The 24,437-nt window shown below is 47.6% G+C and overlaps 3 protein-coding genes across 3 annotated transcripts; 1 reads left to right on the top strand and 2 right to left on the bottom strand.

The window, feature by feature from the left end:
* Positions 1–220: 220 nt before the first annotated feature.
* On the bottom strand, positions 221–12,065 carry LOC131851061 (nuclease SbcCD subunit C-like). Its single transcript, XM_059201482.1, has 12 exons — positions 11,923–12,065; positions 11,319–11,511; positions 5,797–5,992; positions 5,320–5,479; positions 4,826–4,981; positions 4,582–4,739; positions 4,087–4,486; positions 3,036–3,517; positions 2,393–2,596; positions 1,424–1,580; positions 498–808; positions 221–379 (listed from the first exon to the last, which is right to left on the bottom strand). The coding sequence occupies exons 1-12, from the start codon at positions 12,005–12,007 to the stop codon at positions 221–223; spliced, it is 2,661 nt and encodes an 886-aa protein (XP_059057465.1). The 5' UTR covers positions 12,008–12,065.
* A 548-nt stretch (positions 12,066–12,613) lies between these two features.
* Positions 12,614–21,391, top strand: LOC131851060 (molybdenum cofactor biosynthesis protein 1). The gene is made up of 11 exons (XM_059201481.1): positions 12,614–12,835; positions 13,093–13,231; positions 13,764–13,931; positions 14,340–14,503; positions 16,286–16,370; positions 17,105–17,168; positions 19,008–19,146; positions 19,773–19,883; positions 20,271–20,406; positions 20,639–20,689; positions 20,733–21,391. The coding sequence occupies exons 1-11, from the start codon at positions 12,734–12,736 to the stop codon at positions 21,389–21,391; spliced, it is 1,818 nt and encodes a 605-aa protein (XP_059057464.1). The 5' UTR covers positions 12,614–12,733.
* Positions 21,392–22,840: 1,449 nt separating this feature from the next.
* Positions 22,841–24,436, bottom strand: LOC131851086 (prefoldin subunit 2). Its single transcript, XM_059201514.1, has 2 exons — positions 24,154–24,436; positions 22,841–23,129 (listed from the first exon to the last, which is right to left on the bottom strand). Exons 1-2 carry the CDS (start codon positions 24,297–24,299, stop codon positions 22,841–22,843), a joined length of 435 nt encoding a protein of 144 aa, XP_059057497.1. The 5' UTR covers positions 24,300–24,436.
* Position 24,437: the final 1 nt, after the last annotated feature.

The following is a 24,437-nucleotide window of genomic DNA, read 5'->3' as shown; positions in this document are numbered from 1 at the left end:
GTTATGAATGTGGATATCAAAAGGAAAACGGTCTCGGCATATCGTTTTTTCTACTTCTTTTTTTTTAAATTATAATCTGAAGGTTTTAAAGTCATAGTAGCCCTATTGGTATGTAGAATATTAAAAAAAAAAAAAAGGAATAACATAACTATAATGGTACGGGTACAGTAAGTGGCTTGGATCGTTTACAATGAAACACGTCTATAGGAAATGAATAAATTTATTGAAACTCTTCTATGGGCGCGGGGGGCGGTGCGGGCGGTGCGGGCGGGGCGAGCTCCTCCCGCAGCGCGTGCAGCCGCAGCTGCTTGTCTAGCAGCGCGTCGGCCAGCGCGGCCGCCTCGCCGCCGCACCACTGCGCGCCGCGCACGTACAGCCACTGCGACACGACACCGCACCACTAATGTTACTAACGATTATTATAAATTAGTGTATTCTGTAAACGACGAGGTGTAATCTACATCGAAATGAACCTGTTCACGAGCGGGCGGACAGACCTTGGCGTGTGGCGCGGCGTCGAGCGCGGCGTAGAGCGCGCGGGCGGGCGCGGCGCTGGTGGCGCGCGCCTCCGCCTCGAGCCGCGCGGCGTGCAGCAGGGCGCCGCCCCCGCCCCCGCCGCCGCCCCCCCGCGCCGCCCGCGCCGCCGCCCGCGCCGCGCGCCGCGCCGCCCTCGGGCTCCAGGCGGCCGGCGGCGCGCGCACCAGCGCCGGCAGCAGCGCCGCCAGCGCGCCGCACTCGGAGCCGGGCCGCGCCGCCGCCGCCGCCGCCGCCGCCTCGCCCAGCGCCCACACCGGCGCCTCCTCCGACACTGCGACACGCAACCCGACTCGTTGCCGCACAAATGGGACTTCACCGAATTAGACATCGTACAAATAAAATCGTTTACATAGGTGTTTCTCATTTATTTCTACCGCTAAACGACCTCCTTTTTAAACAATATTGTTGATGATGAGATCGATGAAGATGAAATGAAAGAAGATAAAAAAAGATAATGATGAGGTCTGTGATGATGATGATAATAATGTCAATGATTTAAATTATGGTGATGACGATGATGGTATAAATATGACGATGGTGATAATTTTAATGACGACAATGTTCATGTCTTAAATTATTAGAGACACATAAAGCGTTAATCATAGTCATCAGCAACATCGTCGTCATCATCACCACCACCACTGCAATAGACCACATCATCGAGACCAGCAATACCATTATTATATCACTCTATCTCTCATACTTTGACATTCTGGAAAACTAAGATGTCATGTCACTTATGAATAACAACTTATACATATAACAAGAAGCTCGGGGACAAAGTCTACTTCGGTCAATAATTATAAAGTTCGATTATGATCAACCGGTGGCTAACGAACTTTTCGATTTCGATTGTAATCATCAATGTAACCTCGGCGGTACTCACTGAGCGCGAGCAGCGCGCAGTGCGGGTGTCGGGGAGCGAGCGCGCGCGCCGCCCGCCCCGCGCCCCCGGCCCCGCCCCCGCCCCCGCCCCCGCCCCCGCCCGCCGCCAGCGACACCGCGCACGCACTCTGCTCGTAGTACCGCTCGCCCGCCGCGGACTGCACGCACACAACATATTGTAATATACTGATGCAAATCAGCACGTTCGACACCAGATAGTGCCAGAGTACGTTTTACCAAACGACACGAGAGTCCTGAAGTTGTTAATATATATAGTGTTAGTAATTAGTCTGAGCTAGAGTAAATCAAGATGTAACAGTTTATATAAAAGTTCCACCCTACTGTTTACTCTCACCACCGCTCCGGCCATCACAGTATAGAATAGGAAGTGAGCGCACGTGTACGCGCGACACCGGCGCGGCGGCGCCAGCAGCGCGCGTGACACCGACCTGGTAGCGGCGCGCGGGCAGCGCCAGCAGGGCGGCGCGCAGGTCCCGCAGGCGGGCGGGCGGCGCCAGCAGCGCGCGTGACACCGACCTGGTAGCGCGCGCGGGCAGCGCCAGCAGGGCGGCGCGCAGGTCCCGCAGGCGGGCGGGCGGCGCCAGCAGCGCGCGTGACACCGACCTGGTAGCGGCGCGCGGGCAGCGCCAGCAGGGCGGCGCGCAGGTCCCGCAGGCGGGCGGGCGGCGCCAGCAGCGCGCGTGACACCGACCTGGTAGCGGCGCGCGGGCAGCGCCAGCAGGGCGGCGCGCAGGTCCCGCAGGCGGGCGGGCGGCGCCAGCAGCGCGCGTGACACCGACCTGGTAGCGGCGCGCGGGCAGCGCCAGCAGGGCGGCGCGCAGGTCCCGCAGGCGGGCGGGCGGCGCCAGCAGCGCGCGTGACACCGACCTGGTAGCGGCGCGCGGGCAGCGCCAGCAGGGCGGCGCGCAGGTCCCGCAGGCGGGCGGGCGGCGCCAGCAGCGCGCGCGACCTGGTAGCGGCGCGCGGGCAGCGCCAGCAGGGCGGCGCGCAGGTCCCGCAGGCGGGCGGGCGGCGCCAGCAGCGCGCGCGCCGCCGCCCACTCCCCGGCGGCCGGCAGCAGCGCCGCGCACACGCCGCCGCCCGCGACGCACTCCTCCTCCTCGTCCTCGGCGGCGGCCAGCGCCGCCTCTATCTCCTCGCACCGACTCTCGCACTGAAACGCACATCGCGGCACACGCCGCCCGTCTTTAACGGACGCGTATTGAGGTTCACCATCGATTACATATGAGTATCTTGAGAGATTTTGGACCTTATATTTTTCGATGAGTTTCCGACAGAATGTATGAGTCGTGATGTTTACATTGTATATATCAAAGAGATAGAATTGCGCGTTTACTCTTGTATAGATATTACTGTTATAAAAATGTATAAACAATGATTATTATTGAAATGAAATGGTATTCATTCGGTAGATATTTAAATAAACGACACTCACGATTACAATGAACTTAATAAATTTAACTTGAACTGAATTTATACAATATAACACACACAAAAAAAAACAAAAATTGAAAACATTGCGTCAACTACAAAAACTTATTACTTATGTAACTTATATTATTGGGTGGGTGAGTCATATCCACATATATTACTTGTTGTAGCGCGGCGTCGATTAGTGCGGGCGGTGGCGCGGCCTCCAGCTCGTCGTCGGGCGGCAGAGCACGTGCCAGCACCGCGCTGGTGAGGGCCCAGCGCGCCGCCGCCGCCGGCAGCAGCTCGGCGGCCACGCGCGCCACGTGGAGGCGGCGCGGCGCGGGCGCGGCGTGGTCGCGCAGGGCGGCGCGCAGCGCGTGCAGGGCGGCGGCGCGCGCGGCGGCCGGCCCGCCCGAAAGCAGCTCGAGGCGCGCGAACTGCGCGAAGGGCAGCGGCGCGGCGCCGGCGTGGCGCCGCAGCGCGCCGCGCGCCTCGCCCCGCAGCCGCCGCAGCTCGGCGCGGCCGGCGTCGTTGTCGGGGTCGGCCAGCAGCGCCAGCGCGTGCAGCCAGCGCAGCCGCCAGCACACCAGCGCCAGGCGCTCGTCGCCCGCGGTCCACGAACACGCCGCCTCCCACAGCGCGTTCACCCAGCTCAGGAACCCTGCCGACGTGCGCCGTGCTTTCCGTTCACGTTATGACAATATTCAATACAATTACCGGGTAACTCGCTCATCGTGTGGACTCCGTTGTGCAGGAATATTCGTTGCACAGAGTAGAATCTCTATATATAGTATTATTTTTTTTATTTTCATATTATAGCAAGAGAGAACGGTTCAAATTTAATATAGTGACAATATTATATCTATTTTTGTAGTCAATTTTGGTCTTTTACTAAAAGTGAATCCTATAAACTATTTAAGTAACCAAATAATCAAACCTTTTATCAAATAAATAAAACAACTCCTTACCACATCCGAGTTTAGGCCCCATTTATTTGCAAAAAGATGTCATCCGGTGCCTATATACATACACAGCGTTAGTCGCAAAAGGTATATTAAATGGCAAGGAAATGAAAGTACTCATAGTGAATAGTGTCGATCTACATCTACAATTATCCCTTAATCCATAGAAATGTTTCGATATTGCAAGGTTAAGAACTCTATTGAACGCACCCATAAAACTGACCGCGTCATTAATAAATGTTCATAACAAGAATCGTAATGAGAGTACCGGAGCGATCTGAGAAGTAGTGGGGCGGGTCGAGGAGCGCGTGCAGGGCGGCGGCGGCGGCGGCGGGCGGCGCGCGGGCGGCGGCGGCGGGCGGCAGGCGGCGCGCCGCGCGCAGCAGCGGCAGCAGCGCCTCCGCGCCGTCCGCCGCCGCCGCGCCCGCCGCGCGCACCGCGCCGCCCGTCGCCGGCAGCAGCGGCACGCGCGCCAGCCGCAGCGCCTGCACCAGCAGCGCCAGCCCGCCCGCCGGCCGCAGCAGCGGCGCCACGTCGGCGGCCAGCGGCGCGCGCTGCGGGTCGGCCGCCACGTCGTCGCCGGCCGCCGCGGGCCGCCAGTGCGCCTCGGCGCGCGCGCGCTCCACGCGCACCCACACCGTGCTCAGCGGCAGCCCGCTCGCCACCGCCTGCAACACCACCATGCGTACCACCGGTCACTGTCCTCCACCTCGTACTGATTCATACACATAAATCACTGTCGTCGCCGATCGTTCTGACGAACCTCGTCCTCGTATCGGCGCAGCCGCAATTCAAGTTCGGCCTCGCGCGCCGGATCGGGCCGCGGCGGAAAAGCATCCGACGGTGGAAAACTCATTGCCAGCACGAGCTCCAGCAGCAGCACTAGCTGCTCCCACAGCCCGGCGGATTGCAGAAATGAACCTACGCAAATGCAACATGTCATTGGATAGTAAAGAGCCCACTAGCTGGAGGAGAGACATAGAAAAGGAAGATATAGGAACTCTCACCGTAGGCGAACAGCAGGCGCGGGTAGGCGGCGCGCGCACAGTCGGCGAGCGCGGCGGCGGCGGCGGCGGCGGGCGCGCGCGCATCGGCGCCGGTCGCGGCCGCCGCCGCCGCCACCAGCAGCGCCCACAGCTCCGCACGGACTGACTCCGACCGCTCTGCGATAAGAAATAATCGACATATCAAAACAACATCATCATCGACATCACAATCACTACCATCATCGTAGTTGTTGGCGGCCCGCAGTGCGGCCACGTAGTCCGCGGCGGGCAGGTGCAGCCGCGCGAGCCGCCAGGGCGCCGCCGCGAGTGTGAGCGCGCGCTAATGTAGAGTGTCGCACGTGGTGGGTGCGGGTGGTACCTGCGTGCGCGGCGGCCCGCAGCGCGGCCACGTAGTCCGCGGCGGGCAGGTGCAGCCGCGCGAGCCGCCAGCGCGCCGCCGCGAGTGTGAGCGCGCGCTAATGTAGAGTGTCGCACGTGGTGGGTGCGGGTGGTACCTGCGTGCGCGGCGGCCCGCAGCGAGGCCACGTAGTCCGCGGCGGGCAGGTGCAGCCGCGCGAGCCGCCAGCGCGCCGCCGCGAGTGCGCGCGCGCGCGGCCGCCGTTCCGCCGCCTCGGTGGCCGCCGCCAGCGCAGCCGCGCCGCCGCGCCACTGCTCCTGCACACGCACACATTTCGCGACACGGATGCCTCTCGGCTAGTCGACCATCTGAACCGGCGCTGAATTAGCCTAGTAGCGAGCCGTCCGAACACAATCGATGTTACAATTTATCGTTCATCCCCACGTTTAATTTTTTTATACAGTGTATAGAACGAAAGAGCTCTAGCCAGACCTGACGGTGAGTGAGTACGGTCGCTGAGGAATTTCAGGTGATCACTAGTGAAATACGTGATGATTTACTCCCTCGCAATTTGGTCTCACATGATCGTGTGACGTGTCGTCCTTTAATCATACGAGGAGACAATTCTAGTTACCTGGAAATCTATGAAGCGCAACCATAGGTCTTCATCGTGGGGCGTGTCGGTCAGCATGGCCTTGAAGGTGGCGACGCGCGCGCTCACTTCGGCCTCGTGGTCGTGGTGGTGGTGGTGGTGGTGGTGGTCGGGCGGCGCGTGGAAGTAGCGGCGGCCACGGAGGCGCGCGGGCCGCGGCGCCGCCGGCACGGTGTACCTGCGGCCGCGGTCACATGCACTCTCATCCAACACGACATCTCACTGGAGGAATAGTTACTATGCAGATTTGTGCCAAGCCTCTTTGAACGCAAAGTAATACCGATCCACCGTTCGCCTTCAGAGAGCGCCATAGCACAGTAGAAGCCCAGAGCCCACAGAGTATGTGCGCCTTAAGAAAGTCTCTCGGACAAAGATAATACTGTTCGCCTGCTTTCTTGGATATCCAGCAGACTTTTGACAAGGTCTGGCATAAAGGCTTGCTATGTAAGATCGAGCAGAGTATTTCCCATTCATACTTCTCAATATTAAAATCTTACCTCAAAGATTATATATCTTATGTGAAAGAAGGTGACCCCACTTCTATTTTTAAAGAAATTTATGCTGGAGTACCACAAGGACCTATACTTGGCCCACCCAAGGACCTGTGCTCCTCACTTTGTATACTGCTGATCTACCACTTACACTTGGGAAAATCACAACTATATCCATGTATCCATGTACATAGCAACACTGAAGCATTACTCATACCATTCTACTTAACCATATAGTGGGTCAGCAGTAGGTGATCTAAAGTATAATGAAGGATATACCTTTAAATAAATTCAAAACATCTGTTAAATCATATTTATTTTCGATCGATCATTTGCCTGGCGGTGTGCGACGAAGCATTGTCGTGGTGAACGACGATCCTACTGCGAGGTCGTTTCTCACGCACTTTTTTCAAAACACGTGGCAAACAATTGTTACTGTACCACTCTGCAGTAACTGTTTTTCGATCCTCTAAAACAATTGTTGCGTAATGACCTGTTCTTCCAAAGAACGAGGCCACCATCTTTTTTCCTATGTTTCGACCTCTCTTCACTTTAGTTGGCAACTCCTCAGAAGGAAACACCCACTGAGCTGACTGTCTTTTAGTTTCGGGATCATAACAGTAAATCCAGCTTTCGTCTCCCATAACTACGTTAAACACAGAATTTGAGTCACCTCCGTTAAATCTTTCATGCATTTCACGGCACCAATCAACCCGACGGAGTTTTTGAGCCTCAGTGAACCGGGCACAAGGCTTCCTGACCGCCAAATGTTCATGGAGGATTTTGTGCACTTGACTCATACCAATCTTTAAGCTTGCCCGGATCTGCTAATAGGTCACTCTTTTGTCAGTCTCTATCATACGCCGCACAACACGGATGTTATCTTCGGTTGTCGCCGTAGAAGGCCCTCATGCAAATCATCGATGAGATTAGTGCGACCACGTTTAAACTCATTAAACCAGTTGTAAACAGTGGCACGAGACGGGGCTTCATCGTGGAAGTCCAATAGTAGTCTATCATAACTTTCTTGTTGACTTAGATGACATCGAAAGTCATAAAAAATCATCACACGAAAATTTTCTCGTGTTAAGTTCATGATAACGTTACACAGACTATTTTCAATTTGCCGCCAAACCGTAAAACACATGACATACGAATAAATTATATACTCAGTACTATTCGTAAAGAGTTCCATTTTCAAAATTTTAACAATTTTTTTTATTATATTGCTCTCAAGTAGCCAGTTCTAAAAACTTTCAGTGTAGCCCTCGTATGCTGAATAGAGAATTAGCTATATTGCTAATTCCATAAGATAGCGCCGCATTCTTGAGTGTGTGTCAAATTCTTGACACAATAAAATATTGTTATAGTGCTCAAGTTTCGTCTGGCTGTGACGTAACTTCATTAAAATGATACCATAATCTGTATGATTGTCTGTTCTCTAAATACTTTATATATTTTTCTTGATATATCAAGTATTTATATATTTATTTATAGAATTATCTATTCCGATATCCATATCCAAAGAAACAATGAGTTTCCAATAATCTTGAATTAGTTTCATAAGTTGTTGAAGTACGAAACATTATTTAAAGCCGTAATGTTATATGAGGTTTGATGCAATTGTTGCGTTGAACACTGTCAATGACTGACCATTGCTTGTCTACATGCTCTGACCGGCCGGCGATGACGAAATTTTACTTCAGTAACGTCATTTGAGACGTCGTAATTCTGTATAATATTAGAGTAAACGTCAGCCCCTAATAACAAGTCGACTTGACGACTGATATAGAATTCCGGATCAGCCAATTGTATGTCTTCTAATTGTGACCACGACGGTTTTGAAAATGATTTATTCGGCAGATTGTTAATTAAATTTCTCATGATATATACATTCGTGGTAAATATGTAGTCACTATATAATGATGTACATGATATATTTAACATCCCTTTACAATTGTTTTCTTTGGCGCCTAACCCAAATATAACACCCTTACAGTGCTTTCGAGGTAATTTTAATAGTTGTACTGCATTTTCTGTGTTTATCCCTGATCAATGAGAGCTCGTAGTAATATTTGCGATCCATCTAGTGCTTGTACTTTTATTAGTGCTGTTGCTAAGTGTCTCTGATAAATCCTCTAATGATATATGATTGCTTTTTGTACTGCTGCCAGGTGGTTTCATGTTGACCCGTGGTGACAATGAGTTTGATGAACTCAGTGTCAAATTCGTAAATGCGTCATGCGATAAAGTGTTGTGATCAGAATTGCATTCGCGGCATTTTTTGTCTGATATGCACTCGTTATCATTTTATCGTTTGCTTGTAATTGTAAAAATGCTTTGCAGTTAATAGGCAATGTTAATTTTGGCAAATTGGTCAATTTTTTGTTGTAATGTTACTCGATATGTACATTTTATATGAATTTAAGTTATTGGCAGTTTTACCCTTGAAATCTTGATTTGTATTGAATGATTTATTTGATTGATATTTTTTCTGGATTGTCATAGAATGATGATCCAAATCTTGGTTGCTTGTTCTAGAGACATCTTGCTTGCGGCGTGATGATTCTAATGATGTAAATTTGTTCTCGAGATACTGGAGAAACTCAGTCAGTCTAGGTAATTCTCGTGGACTCTTGAGTGATTTTGTATAGTCGCTATACATATCTGTATCTAATTTTTGTGATAACAGATGAACGAGTATAGGATCCCATGTTGTTGTGTCTATACCAAGGTTCTTAATGGCATTAATACATTCAAGAGTGGTATCGTGTAGTCTTTTAATATGTATCACAGATTGATTCTGCATACTTGATATGTTCAGTAGGGTATTTAAATGAGTGGTGAAAATAAGTTTCTTGTTGTTATACCAGTGATTTTGTATTTCCCAACAAACGGAGTAGTTATCACTACTGATTTAGCCCAAGAACCCACGACTGCCAGACATGCGTCATTTTAGTAAACGTGAAAGTTCTTGTATGTGTGTCCCCAACACAGGTAAGAATGATCCCCAAACATGAAACCTAGATCGTGGTTCCTTTGGCAGGTACCAGGAAACAATGGTGTAAAAAAAATCATATCTTTCTTGGTTCCTTATCCTACCAGACTCATTGAAACCGTATATTGGGTAACAACGGTGTATACAATTTCATATCAAATTCGTTATTTTAAGATGCTCCATTTTTTCACATATTGCTCGTAACTCTTGCTCTAATTGTTAAATGCTGCACTAGTTTTTCTGCTTCGCCTCTGATTTTGCTTTTCAGAAACTGCATCTTCTGGGCGCTTGATAGAGTGGGATTGTTACGAATTGTTTCAGTAAACAGATCCTTAAATGATGTCCATGCTTGATAGCTACCTCTGAAGGTAGGTATGTCCATTTGAGGAGTGGACTTCTCCTTGTGTTGAACAGACCACAATTTAGAGTTTATATCTCTTTTTAGACTCTCATACTGCTTTTCATATCTTATGAAAGTCAGTTCATATTCTGTGTTCTCGCCATTGAGCTCACTATCGATTTCCCAATGTAAATCGATAATATTCCAACGCAACGACAGTGTCCTTAGAACGTCTTCGAATTCCCACTTCTCTTTGATATTGTCTAAATCTATGCTCGATGCTGATCGATAAAACGCTTTGAAGTTGCTGCTTTGCTTACATAATAGTTCGTCAATTACTACTTAGTGTTCCTTTCTTCATTTGATAGTGAGTTTCTGATGAACCCTGCATGGTAAATAATTGACTGATTTGTTTTGATATTGATAATGCCTGATATTCTTAATATGCTTGATAATGGTGATAAATGTTCTTGATAATGATGCCGCTCTTGATGAGATACGCTAGTTCTCTTCTTGATAATGATGAACATTGTTTTCTTGATAATAATAATGTTCTTAATATGATATGGTGATTACTTTCTTGATGTGCTAGATAAATTGATAATAATACTCCTTCTTGATAGGATATGCTTGATAATGACAAAGTTCTTGATATGATATGCTTGTTAATGATCCTCCTTCTTGTTAAGATATGCTTGATAATGATAGATATAATTCTTGATGTGATATGCTGATTCTGTGTAGTGTCTTTGCGAACCTTAGCACGATATATACGCCTTCTCAATCTGATCGGTGAGACCCGCTTCTGGGAAGCCAACCAGAATGATTCACTATCGTACCAAAATTCCACAAAAATACTGTTTTTCCACTCGAAGGACCACAAAGATGTATGAGTCTGCTTGGACCCACACAGTCTAGATGCTATGATGTATAAATGATAAGTCGGCTGCTTTCCAACTTGATATATTGAGTACACGATGATTGAGTGTGGACTGATGCTTGTTTGTGAGGATTTGGTGTACTGAAGGGAAAATGGTAGGTGTGGGTGTTATATGGATGCGGAGTGGTGTAAAATGCTGACGGCTGTACGGTGACGCACCATACAAGGGGATTCAGAGATTTTCATTTAATGCTAGACGTAGACGCCTACATAAGTATTCAATGTAAATAAACTGGCTCCGACTGGCTGGTCCGGTCATTTCAATTTCTGAATTAGATGAACTTTTATTATTTTTTCTTGTAGCAGCCTTTTTTTCACCTTTCTTATATAGGGTTGGCAACTTGCCGATTTCAAGTAAGAATGAAAATTCACAAAACTGGCTTTTAAAAAAAAATTAAATTCATTTGAGTTTACTGCCAGTTCTTCTCAATTAAATCTGAATACTCAACTGGGTGGTAGAAAAAAATTATTAATACAGAAAATTTAAGTTCATAAGCAGCTGTAATGTCCTACATTAATAAATTATTTTTTATTTAATTTGATTTAACATTAACCCAGTAAGTAATAGGCCAAATTACTAGCAGTGATGCTACAATATCTATTAGATGTAGCTCATTGTGCAGACTCTATTACTAGCCTATTGTATCAAACTAACACTAGTTTGCTGAAAAATAAAATATACTCTTTTCAACTACAGGCATGTTTTCCTGCATGATATAATATATGGTCACTTACTGAGGTCTTCCTGGATAATATAGTGTAGACACATGCAAATTGCCACGATCCAGTTTTGTGTCTACATAGAAATCAGAGCACTGTGGTGTTGGAGGTGGTGACCGGGCACGCTCCACTGCAGCCTTCCCACTGTCCTCATCATCACTTGCCAGTAAGTATGTTTCTCTTGAATCCGTTGCATCTTGTTGCCAATCTACTGTTTTAAATACGTCGAATTATTATAACTTTAATAAAAATAAATTAACACATATGTCTAAATTTCTTGGTAAGCAATATACCCCAGCCGGATGCACGCATGTGGATGCATGTGGTAAAGTTGCCACAAGCATCCACATGCAGCCACTGCTCAAAATTTTAGGTAGCTAGTTCCAATTTATCAGTAGAATCAGGCTTAGAAATATGTAAAAATATATTTCTTTAGTTGAATGGGCTATAAAGGAATGGACAAGAATTAAAGGAGAAAAGGCAAGGGGATACAAGGAAGAAATACGGAGGATAAAGTTGGCAAGTTTGAGTGATTGAAAGCTAATACATGCCATTTTATAGTGATTTAAATTGTGTGTGCTAGGAAATAATAAAAATATTTATTTAATATCACCCAAACCTTGACTCTCCTTAGCAAATGTCACTGTAATATCCTCAAATTCACAGGCATCTTGTTTATTCGCATATGCAGGGAATAGAGACATGTTTCTAATAAATTTATTTTATTTCATGAGCACTTCAAAATAGTGGTTCCATTTCAGTAAAAAAATACGTTTGTTATGACAATCACAGGTGACAACATAGAGAGTAAGGTTCACAGATTACATCATAACTACCACAGAGTAGACATAGCCAGTATAACTATGATTTAGGCCCTATTCACACGACACTGTTACATGTCTTTATTTTAATACTACGTAGATGGCAAACAAGCATACGGTTCATCTAATCGTAAATGGTTACCGTAGCCTATTGACGCCTGAAACCCCAGATGTGTCATGTTAAAGTAGTGTGCCACGGTTAAATGGGGATGCGTTTTGTCATTAATCATTCATGAAGACAATATTATTCAGTGTGTATGTGCCATACACATGCCATATTATGACATAATAATTATATAAATACGGATATTTTTCCACCTTTTGCATGCAATTGCAATATGTACTAAATACTTGGAATAAACTAGCAATAAATAGTTTTTTTTTTATTATTATTAAACTGAGTTATCCGTAGACAATTCATTAAACAAAACTTGGTTGGGAGCTTTGTATCAGTTTGTTGACAGAAGAGTTTGACAATTGATTGACTTATAGTTCGTCGGTTTGTGGAGACGTCCGTACTTTCACATAAACAGAGACACCGTTGATTGTGACAATATAGTGATAACATTATTTATTATCAGTGGACGTAAACTTTACTTGCAAAGTAAAATGAAAATAAAATTTTTAAACGTTAAATGGTTATCGCGTGTGGTCAGAGTCGAGAGTGATTTAACTAAATATACTGCGACGACTGGCAGACTATTTAGTAATGTGTGTATATTGTGTATTGTGTAGAACAATATTATTTGAAATATAAAATACCTATTGCCATTTCAATACTATCTGAGAAAAGCATTTTGTATTTTATTTAAACTATTTTATGAACCTATTTTGCATTTGAAAATGTAAAGTACTTTTAGAAGTTTGTTAAATAAATTAAACACTGATAACTATGGAATTGAAATATCCCAAAAACTACGTCATAGGTTTTGTGGTTGTTTCAATACGCAAAATGTTATTATCTGTAGGCTGCTACTGAAGCTGCAGCTTCAGCGCCGCAGCCGGCTGGCCGAAGCACTGACACAAACAAGGAGCCACTTGAAGACCTAATCGGTCGTCGTCACAACTACCTGCGCATATCTCTTACTGAGCGATGTAATTTACGGTGTAAGTACAGTTGCATGCAATGACATGTCCCACACAAACTTACTGACTGTTTTTGTATCATACTGTATACAATGTAGTAGTAAATATGTACATACTGTACTCTCTGCCTCATACCATGTAATATATTACAAGACTATGTATATTAACATCCTTGTAAGAGCACTATGTGACCCATTGAAATACAGAAGGTTTGAAATTAAAATATGGTTAAAATATTATTGAAATACATTTTTAATTTAATATCTATATTGATACTACGACGAAGACTGAACCGAAGGAGACGAGATGAGTATGTGTCTCCTTGAAATACTGGCAATTTGTTTGTAGCTCTCCTGGGGTTATATGTATTCTTCGCAAATGCTAGGGCTCAGCCTTACCTAATATGTGTACCTACCTAATAAGTAGGGCTAAGCATTACCTAAGTGACTGTGAGTATGTAAAAATAATTCGTAATAAATGACATCGATTGCTATGTATGTTTTAAATGGCATAGTTCAAATAGAGTAACCGCTATAAGTATAATGAACATCAGGCCAGTACTGCATGCCGGCGGAGGGCGTGCCGCTGTCGGCGCGCGGCTCGCTGCTGGCCGCCGACGAGGTGCTGCGGCTGGCGCGAGTGTTCGCAGACCTCGGCGTCGACAAGGTGCGCCTCACCGGCGGCGAGCCCACGCTGCGGCCCGACCTCGCGCACATCATACGTACGTGCAGCATGCGTCCCGCATACGTCCCGCCCGCTCACTTATCGATTCCACCATCCGTTAACGGACCGTTTCATTGTCACCCGTCGTACTCAATTGGCAGCGTGAGTGCGACATGCCATTATTAAAAAGTAGTTTCTGTAAATACACGCCTGTAACTAAAGGAATGGAACGTTCGTTCATTCGACTTTGAGTAGAACTGATTGTGTTGATTGTGTTAAAGCTGCTTTCTGTTTGCTTTGGGAGAAGTGGAAATTTTGTACTTAAATTTAAATGAAACGACGTTATGTCTTTACGGTTGTATTTTGGCGACTGATTGTAATGTACACAAATGGTGGCCGGCCGGCAGAAACACACATAACTATAACTGCGGTCCAATATAGACCAACCAGATTGTGATATTCGTAGAGGGCCTGAGTGAAATAGAGGGCATCCGAAACGTGTCGATGACGACGAACGGGCTGGTGCTGACGCGGCGGCTGCCGGCGCTGCAGCGCGCGGGACTCACCGCCGTCAACGTGTCGCTGGACTCGCTGCGGGCGCCGCGCTACGAGCACATGGCGCGCCGCCCGGTGAGTGTGTGTGTGTGTGTGTGAGCCGCGCTACGAGCACATGGCGCGCCGCCCGGTGAGTGAGTGTGTGAGCCGCGCTACGAGCACATGGCGCGCCGCCCGGTGAGTGAGTGAGTGTGTGAGCCGCGCTACGAGCACATGGCGCGCCGCCCGGTGAGTGAGTGTGTGAGCCGCGCTACGAGCACATGGCGCGCCGCCCGGTGAGTGTGTGTGTGTGTGTGTGAGCCGCGCTACGAGCACATGGCGCGCCGCCCGGTGAGTGAGTGTGTGTGTGAGCCGCGCTACGAGCACATGGCGCGCCGCCCGGTGAGTGAGTGTGTGAGCCGCGCTACGAGCACATGGCGCGCCGCCCGGTGAGTGAGTGTGTGAGCCGCGCTACGAGCACATGGCGCGCCGCCCGGTGAGTGAGTGTGTGAGCCGCGCTACGAGCACATGGCGCGCCGCCCGGTGAGTGAGTGTGTGAGCCGCGCTACGAGCACATGGCGCGCCGCCCGGTGAGTGAGTGTGGCCGCCCGGTGAGTGAGTGTGTGTGTGTGTGAGCCGCGCTACGAGCACATGGCGCGCCGCCCGGTGAGTGTGTGTGTGTGTGAGCCGCGCTACGAGCACATGGCGCGCCGCCCGGTGAGTGTGTGTGTGTGTGAGCCGCGCTACGAGCACATGGCGCGCCGCCCGGTGAGTGAGTGTGTGTGTGTGTGAGCCGCGCTACGAGCACATGGCGCGCCGCCCGGTGAGTGTGTGTGTGTGTGAGCCGCGCTACGAGCACATGGCGCGCCGCCCGGTGAGTGTGTGTGTGTGAGCCGCGCGCGCCGCCCGGTACGAGCAGCCGGCGCGCGCGCCCGGTGAGTGTGTGTGTGTGTGAGCCGCGCTACGAGCACATGGCGCGCCGCCCGGTGTGTGTGTGTGTGTGTGTGTGTGTGTGAGCCGCGCTACGAGCACATGGCGCGCCGTCCGGTGAGTGTGTGTGTGTGTGTGTGAGCCGCGCTACGAGCACATGGCGCGCCGCCCGGTGAGTGTGTGTGTGTGTGTGCCGCGCTACGAGCACAGGGCGCGCCGTCCGGTGAGTGAGTGTGTGTGTGTGTGTGCCGCGCTACGAGCACATGGCGCGCCGCCCGGTGAGTGTGTGTGTGTGTGTGTGAGCCGCGCTACGAGCACATGGCGCGCCGTCCGGTGAGTGTGTGTGTGTGTGTGTGAGCCGCGCTACGAGCACATGGCGCGCCGTCCGGTGAGTGTGTGTGTGTGTGTGTGAGCCGCGCTACGAGCACATGGCGCGCCGTCCGGTGAGTGTGTGTGTGTGTGTGTGAGCCGCGCTACGAGCACATGGCGCGCCGTCCGGTGAGTGTGTGTGTGTGTGTGTGAGCCGCGCTACGAGCACATGGCGCGCCGTCCGGTGAGTGTGTGTGTGTGTGTGTGAGCCGCGCTACGAGCACATGGCGCGCCGTCCGGTGAGTGTGTGTGTGTGTGTGTGAGCCGCGCTACGAGCACATGGCGCGCCGCCCGGTGAGTGTGTGTGTGTGTGTGAATTTCATTAAAAATTGTAATTAGCAGCTATGGTCTGAATTGGTTTACGTTTCGATATACCCATACGGTATGGGTATATCGAAACGTAAAAATATTCTGGGTACTTATAATGATAACTGTAAGTCGAATTTAATACTGTGTCGTGTAAGATGAATAAGTACGTGCAATTTCAAAATTGAAGTAACGTCGCTGTGACGCAGAATAAGTCTCTGGCAGCACCGAAGTTAATAAATAAAACGTGTGTGTGTGTGCGTGTGTGTGCAGGGTCTGTCTCGCGTGCTGGCCGGCGTGGACCTCGCGCTGCAGCTCGGGTACCGCCCCGTCAAAATCAACACCGTGCTCATGAAGGGTACGTCCACTGTTTCTTCAAAGTACTGATCTATATGAGTTTTAGATATTCCTAATGCTAGCACTGTTTACTGTACGGTAGATTCCATTGGAGACATCTAGTACTTTTGCTAAATGAAACAAATAAACCTTTAATAACGTCACACTGTAAATATGTTGTCGACGAAGTGTGGCAAGCAATGGCCGACGTGACGATGAAGGATGCACGAAGGATGTGACGACGGAACTATACATTCCATGTACTACACTCGTGACATATCAAACAATTGAAACATATTTTTTATTCTTACTTCTTCCCATAATCCGGGATAACTTCTTAAATAATGGCGTGATTTTAATGAATTTGTAGTATGTATCAATTTAAACTTAACAGTTTAACTTTTCAAATGGTACCTATTTTTATTATAGTTAACTAGTTATTAAGTACACAAAATCGTGCGGAATCAATTCCAAGTAAGTGATTCCATACTTTCGCTCGCAAGTGTAGTACAAAATGCAAAATTAATTGTATTCCAGTAGCAGTGGTGACAGGGCGCGTAAAATAATACGAATAAAGTGGATAGACAGATTTGTCTGCTTACATCCACCACCAGCTGCAGTCGATCTGTGACCAGGATGTAACACCACGATATATCGTTTACAAGATTGATGCTCAATACAATATTGTGGATCTGGGATGGTAATTAGGCCGACGTGTACATTTGTGTATAATTGTTTGTTTTTGTTCGGTTTCAGGTTTTAACGACGACGAGATTTTAGATTTTGTTGAATATACACGCGACAAAGAAATAGAAGTGAGGTGAGCGTTTTAAGTAACTTTTATTACATGGACTTTATCTTACAATATGTTTCAACATCACGTGGAAAGAAACATAGTTAATAATAATCACCCTGGAGAATTTACACAGGTCATTCCAACCAAAGCAGAGCTAGTGTCATGGGTACTAGACAGCTTATACAAATGTTTGTATACGTAGAATATATAATATACGTAGAAAACACCCAGATCAATAAAAACAAACCTGAATGTTTGTACCGTACGAGAAATCGAACCCGCAACCATCGGAAGTAAGGCGGTGAACAACCAGACCACCTGGGCTGTCACCTTACGCTTATTCGAAATGTATAGCGTGCAATCGTACGTGTCTATAATATTGGTATGAAGACATATATCACGACCAAATGACAGACACCCACTCAGCGTAAGTAATAACAATGGATTTTTAGGTAGGCCTTTACCTGTCGGCCGGCGATGTACCCACGCGTACTACGAGGTCAGCTTTGAATTGTATCCGTTCATGTAGCCGCAGTCTTGTAGCTACCTAGCTTACCTTGTAGCTACTTGATATTTTTTACAACAAACACCAGTTTATTATTTTCGTATACCTATACATATGTAGTTATCATTCTTAGAGTACAACATGTGCGGGTACATTTTTTTGTCACAGTTCATTTATCTAGTTCTAGTATCAGTTGAAATCCCTAACAATACATTTGAATGTTAGTAAAATTATAAATGAATACAAATCTAAGTTAATGTTGAAAGACAAAAAATGGCTGCATAGTTATCAGTGGCTATCGTTTATGTAGTATCTAACGATGTGCTTTCGATTTAATTCCGGTTTGATGCTGTCAAGTGTGAGGCCCAGCGACTTGCTTAGCATAATTAAAGCTAAAAGCTAACAGACAGAACCCATTGTCTGGCCCCTCCTTCGATGAAATAGGCTAACCGTCATCTATAACCAGGAATCATGGACATCATACAATTAACTTGTGATGCCTGCGGTACTCCTCATGCGTTGCTTTTCCTGACGGAGCCATAACTCCGTATGATGGGAGTCAGTTTCTTAATAGAATTACCTAACCTTATATTTTATAACAAGTTTGTAACAAACTTCAAGAAGTATTTCGTATTCCCGAATAGTGTTAGGTTTTATAAAGAATTCAAAATTAATTACAAACAACTTTTATGTAAGTACTAAATGGGTAAAATCAAATAAGTGGTAGTTTTGTAATGTTATATGTTTGGACAGCTGCGTCTACTATTATAGAATTATAATAAAATAGCCTCAGCAATTATACACTCAATTTAAATTTCCGGGCCATAGTTAGAAGCTGACTAAAGCGGAACATTATAATTGAGACGGTCTAAGTGGCAGCAGACTGCGTGCAAACACGTTTTACGTAAATGTATATTTTCATTTTATCTGTTATTATTCTCATCGACAAGGATGTCTTTATGAAAGTTGCTAATTGGCGTAATGGTGGGCTTGTACTGTTTTTTCATTTGTGGCGATAAGAAGACAGAAATTCAGTAGTATTTAATTATAGACTGATTACAGAAAGTCAATCCACATCGACCGGATTAGAAATGTTCGTAGAATCGTAATTCGATATATTTCGTGTACCTACTCAACCCAGTTAAGTAGGTACACATACATTACATTCGCAGCGAGTTGCATCATTAGTATTTTAACCTTCGAGATAACTCGCGATAATACGAGTACGAATACTTCGTAGCGACTACATTCACTCACGATCGTACCGATGTCGTAATGTTCATTCGCGTACCGCGTCGAGTACGAACGTGAGGGACGCGAGGTGCGAGCGGCGGTGACGTGTCGTGTGACGGCGGCAGGTTCATCGAGTTCATGCCGTTCTCCGGCAACGGGTGGGACGACTCCCGGCTGGTGCCGCACCGGGCCGCGCTGCGGGCCGTGCGCGCCGCACACCCCGCCCTGCGGCCGCTGCCGCCGCGAGCCAGCGACACCGCACAGGTACGTACTTACAACGGGTGGGACGACTCCCGGCTGGTGCCGCACCGGGCCGCGCTCCTCGGCCCACGACACCGCACACGCACGTACTTCCAACGGGTGGGACGACTCCCGGCTGGTGCCGCACACCGCCGCGCTGCGGGCCGTGCGCGCCGCACACCCCGCCCTGCGGCCGCTGCCGCCGCGAGCCAGCGACACCGCACAGGTACGTACTTACAACGGGTGGGACGACTCCCGGCTGGTGCCGCACCGGGCCGCGCTGCGGGCCGTGCGCGCCGCACACCCCGCCCTGCGGCCGCTGCCGCCGCGAGCCAGCGACACCGCACAGGTACGTACTTACAACGGGTGGGACGACTCCCGGCTGGTGCCGCACCGGGCCGCGCTGCGGGCCAGCGACACCGCACAGGTACGTACTTACAACGGGTGGGACGACTCCCGGCTGGTGCCGCACCGGGCCGCGCTGCGGGCCAGCGACACCGCACAGGTACGGGTCCGTCGTGTGACAGAGAAGGAAACTCCGAGCAGTTCTCGAAACCTGTGGTATTACATATGACCTATAATCCAAAAATACAGAACATACTGCAGTTCTAGACGAACTCAAGAAGATTGTAGTGTGCGTATGTGTGCAGGTGTGGCGCGTGCCGGGGTACGTGGGCTCGGTGGGATTCATCTCGTCCATGACGCAGCACTTCTGCTCCTCCTGTAACCGGCTGCGGATCACTGCCGACGGTAATCTCAAAGTAAGACATATCAGTAATATTACAAGTCTATATTTATATTTTGCATTCACGTTTTAATTACGAGACTACTAGGACTACAGTATATCGATCATCGAAGGACTGAGGTAGTTTATAGCACCTACTGAAAAATCTCTCTAATATTATAAACACTAAAATTTGTTTAAATAAATTTATATTTGTCCGGCTCGAAGGATCGAGTCGGATATATTGGTGTCAGAGTGTAAAGAAGTGGACTATCTATATTATATCCAACTAGTTGAATTACTGTATTCTTGATATTACTGTAAAGATACATCAAGTTTTATAGACCGACATCAGACTAATACTCAGGCAGTATTTTGAAAGTCTGTCTAACTACTGGGTGTATTCGTGAGTGCGTATGTGTAGGTGTGCTTGTTCGGCGCGGCGGAGGTGTCGCTGCGGGCGGCGCTGCGGGGCGAGGGGGGTGCCCCCCCCGCGGACGACGCCGCCCTCGCCCGCCTCGTGCGGGCCGCGCTCCGCCGCAAGCAGCCGCGCCACGCCGGTGAGTACCCATCAGACGTCGACGGTCGTACGGGACATCAGACTAGCAGGAATGGGGAAACACATAGGCCATCTCATACTGTATACTTGTTTCTTTATAAATTCATACTGTGTCGCTGACTAACGTAGACTGAGAGAGGACGAACAGTGTAACAATACGCACATAGAAATCAAGGGTAAGATGGAAAGGGAGACGAAAAGTGGTCAATACGATTATTTATTTAGGTATGGAGAACCTCGCCCGCATGGAGAATCGTCCGATGATTCTGATAGGTGGCTAGAGGCGCTCGGTGCCTCAGAGGTGTGGAACGTTCACAGCGCGCGGCCCGCTCGTGCGGCCCCGGCCCGGCCCGCGCCGAGCGCTCGCGCGCGCCTACTGCACGCGGGCGGGGGGCGGCGAGGGGGGCGGCGAGGGGGGCGCGGGGGGCGAGGGGGGCGCCGGGTTCACGCACCTGGACGCGGCCGGGCGCGCGCGCATGGTGGACGTGGGCCACAAGCCGGTGACGGCGCGCGAGGCGGAGGCGGAGTGCTCGCTGCGCGTGGGCGCGCGCCTGCTGCGGCTGCTGCGCGACGCGCGCCTGCCCAAGGGCGACGCGCTCACGGTGGCCGAGCTGGCCGGCGTGCTGGCCGCCAAGCGCACCGCCGACCTCATCCCGCTGTGCCACGCGCTGCCGCTCGACTCGGTGCGCGTGACCGTGCGGCTGCCGGCGGGTGAGGGCGGGGGCGGGGGCGGGGGCGGCGCGGTGCGCGTGCGCTGCGTGGCGCGGGCGACGGCGCGCACGGGCGCGGAGATGGAGGCGCTGGTGGGGTGCGCGGTGGCCGCGCTCGCGCTCTACGACATGTGCAAGGCGGTGGACCGCGGCATGCGCCTCACGGACCTGCGCGTGCTGCGCAAGAGCGGCGGCGCCAGCGACTGGCCGCCGGCGGGGGGCGCGGGGGGCGCGGGGGGCGAGGGGGGCGGGCGGGGGGCGCGGGCCGAGGACTAGCCGCGCCGCCGCCGACCGACGTGACGCACTTCTGAGGGCCCGCACGAGGACGGTGTCGACCTCGGTGTCAGACTTTTTAATCATCATCAATTTCATCACCATCGCACCTTAACTATAAGTTTGAATCGGGAATATTTTTTTAATGAGCATGTTATGAATGAAATGAAAATGAATGAAATCACTTCAAACATACAAATTGTTATTATAATATCAAATACAGAAATGAAAGCTCATCGAGTACACGAGTACCTACTGTTGTACTAGAGTACAAGAGTCCATAGCTCGACAGCAACTTTTTGGTGCTATACCTATTACTTACATTCCGTATGTGATATAAAGTAGATAAGGTATTTTTGTACATTTATATTTTATTATAAAACTATCCTATTTTATTGTTAGCAACACTTACGTAAATTAAGTAACGTCGTAATGTACTACAAGTACTGTTATATTGTACATAAAAATGTACACATTGTTTGTTGTCGTGCACCGGTTCCAGGAACTGCTGCATTTCACCTACGTCACATTTTACACGGTAGCTATAACATATATTCTGGGTGCTATGCTGTTAAATAAATTGTTTTTATAAAATAAGACTGACTTTGATTACACCCAGTCACCATGTATACAAATACTAAGTTAATTTAATTACTTTTCTTACAATAATTTCTGCATCTATGACATAGCAACTCATTCAGGTGATGTCTGTAGACTATTCATGTATACATATAGGCAATGGTTACCGTTTACATACATTACCTTGTCTTTATCTTTTTCCTAACACCTTGTACTCTTGATTTGTGTTGCCTTTGTATGGTGATGTCGAATGTTAGTAGTTCATTGCTTTTCTGTTGCTGTTTGAATGCTTGTTAGTGGCTCAGTTTATTCTTATAAATTGTTTCAAAATGTTTAATATAGCCACAGATAAGATAATATTACAGGAATACATGGTTTTTAAATTTTAAATAAATTCATTCATCAATAAAATAAATTGTGGAAATATCAAAGGGCTCCATTTAGTCTCAATCTAAGAAAGTTTTGTGGGTACTAATGATTGCGGGATGACTATATTTTAACAACAGCAGTCACCAGGTCCCGTCATGCTCCGCTTTTGTTGTATTTAAATGAAATACTTCTTATTTGAGTTTACTTTTTTATTTACTTAAATATTAAATACTTCGTTAGGAGTTACAGTTGGTTGCATTTGTTCACTTTCATCCTTGGATGTACATATCTTCTTTATTCAATGTAAAAAATTAAACTATTTAGTAAGCAATGTAATAGTTTTAGTCACATACCACGTTTTATATTTTTAATATTACCACAGACGACACACAGAGATAGCGTTCAGTTCAGTACCTTACTGTGAATGTGGCAAATCACATAATTAATAATAATTTTAATATATCTATAGAAGTAAAGCTTGCGCAACAAATCAACATGTGGTCGTTAGTTGGTGGGCACGAGTACGTTGGAGGTGGCGGGGTGGTCGGGCGCGGCGGGCGGCGGGCGGTCGCCGCGGTGGATGTGGATGTCGTGCGACTCGATGTATTCATTTATTTCTTGACCTTTTCGCGTCAGCTGTTCATGTAACGCCTGCAGTGCTTTGGGCAGTCGCTCCTGGTTAGTTTCCAATTCTGGCAGTACGTCGGCCACTGTGCGCTCCACGAGTACTCCGCCGAACATCCGGAAACATTTGCGTTCACCTTCCACTTCACGTAATGTTTCGATCACTGTCCTGACAAAGAAAAAAGTGATAATGAAACAAATCATATGACAAATCAATCGGTAACATGTAAATATAACTAAGGCACACCAAATATAAAGAAAAAACTGCTGCTAAAAGACTAAGAATTTAATGTCCAGTACCCATTAAAACATGGACCATGGACATTATCATATAGAGTATGCTAACTGTGCAGGTCGGAGGCTGGACATGTGTACTGAAATTTTGACACAAAGTGTTGTCTGCATATTCGCACTGTCATATCTATCTCACTGCATACACTCACCATCCAAGGATGAAAGATTAAGTTTATTAATTTTTAACGAGATTTTATTAAATAATAAAAAAACAGAGGATGTAGTACAAATGTAAGGTATGTTTTGTCCTAAAAGGCTGAACTGATCTGACAACTTCAGGCATTTGCTTCAGATTCAACGATACTTTCATGTAGCCGATTGAGGATTTGTAGGAAATAAAAATAACCCTTCTATGTAACTATACTATTATAATTTACTTCATGATTAGGTAACAGTGAGGAGGTAGATGTTATATATAGGCTATCCCCCCTAAAGACTTAATTGTTATATTTTGTCAATAAATGAATATGATATAAAAACTGCTGTCCTAAACCAATCATATGAGCTGCATAACAATTATTTTCTTTCAAATCTTGAGGTAAATATTTTGATATTTTATTCAACTATTAAAATATCAAGGGAAGTTACAAGACTCAATGGTACTTTCAGAATAGTGACTAAATAATATCCAGTCCAGCTATGATTAAATAATGTCCAGTTTTTTCTTCCTCATGTAAATTATACAGGAATAATTAGGCTGACCTCATCTCTCCATTATTATTATGTAGCATTCCACTTCTTATACAGTGTACATAATTGGACTTCAATAAAAAATAGGTACATGGTTCTAATTGAAGAGAGTTACTGCTCACAGTGAACATGTGGAGAAGTCGGTCACGGCACCTGGTATGACTGCTGTAATGGGTCACATTATGTGATATGAAGCAATTTAAACTTACTTGTGTTCATTAAGATCCATTTCAAGTTCAGATATTTTGTTCGCTAGCTGCCGCTGTTCAGTACGCAATGCTTGTAGTCCAGCAGCAATTTCTTCATTTGATTTTCCTTTACTGCCCGCGCCGCTCTTAGGTACGCTTTTTGACATTTTGAGAGCAGGATCTAATTGTGATTTTGAGATGTGGAAGCCAAATTAATACTTAAATATTGTTTGTTTTAGGTTAGTACCTTTAGTCATGAAATATTTTTTTATAGAATAGATATATTTGTATTTGGAGTACTTATG

This window comes from Achroia grisella, unplaced genomic scaffold (assembly GCF_030625045.1).
Source record: "Achroia grisella isolate CSIRO2021 unplaced genomic scaffold, CSIRO_AGI_Agris_v1 utg780, whole genome shotgun sequence".
NCBI lineage: Eukaryota > Metazoa > Arthropoda > Insecta > Lepidoptera > Pyralidae > Achroia > Achroia grisella.
This window is presented reverse-complemented; position numbering and strand designations above follow the sequence as displayed.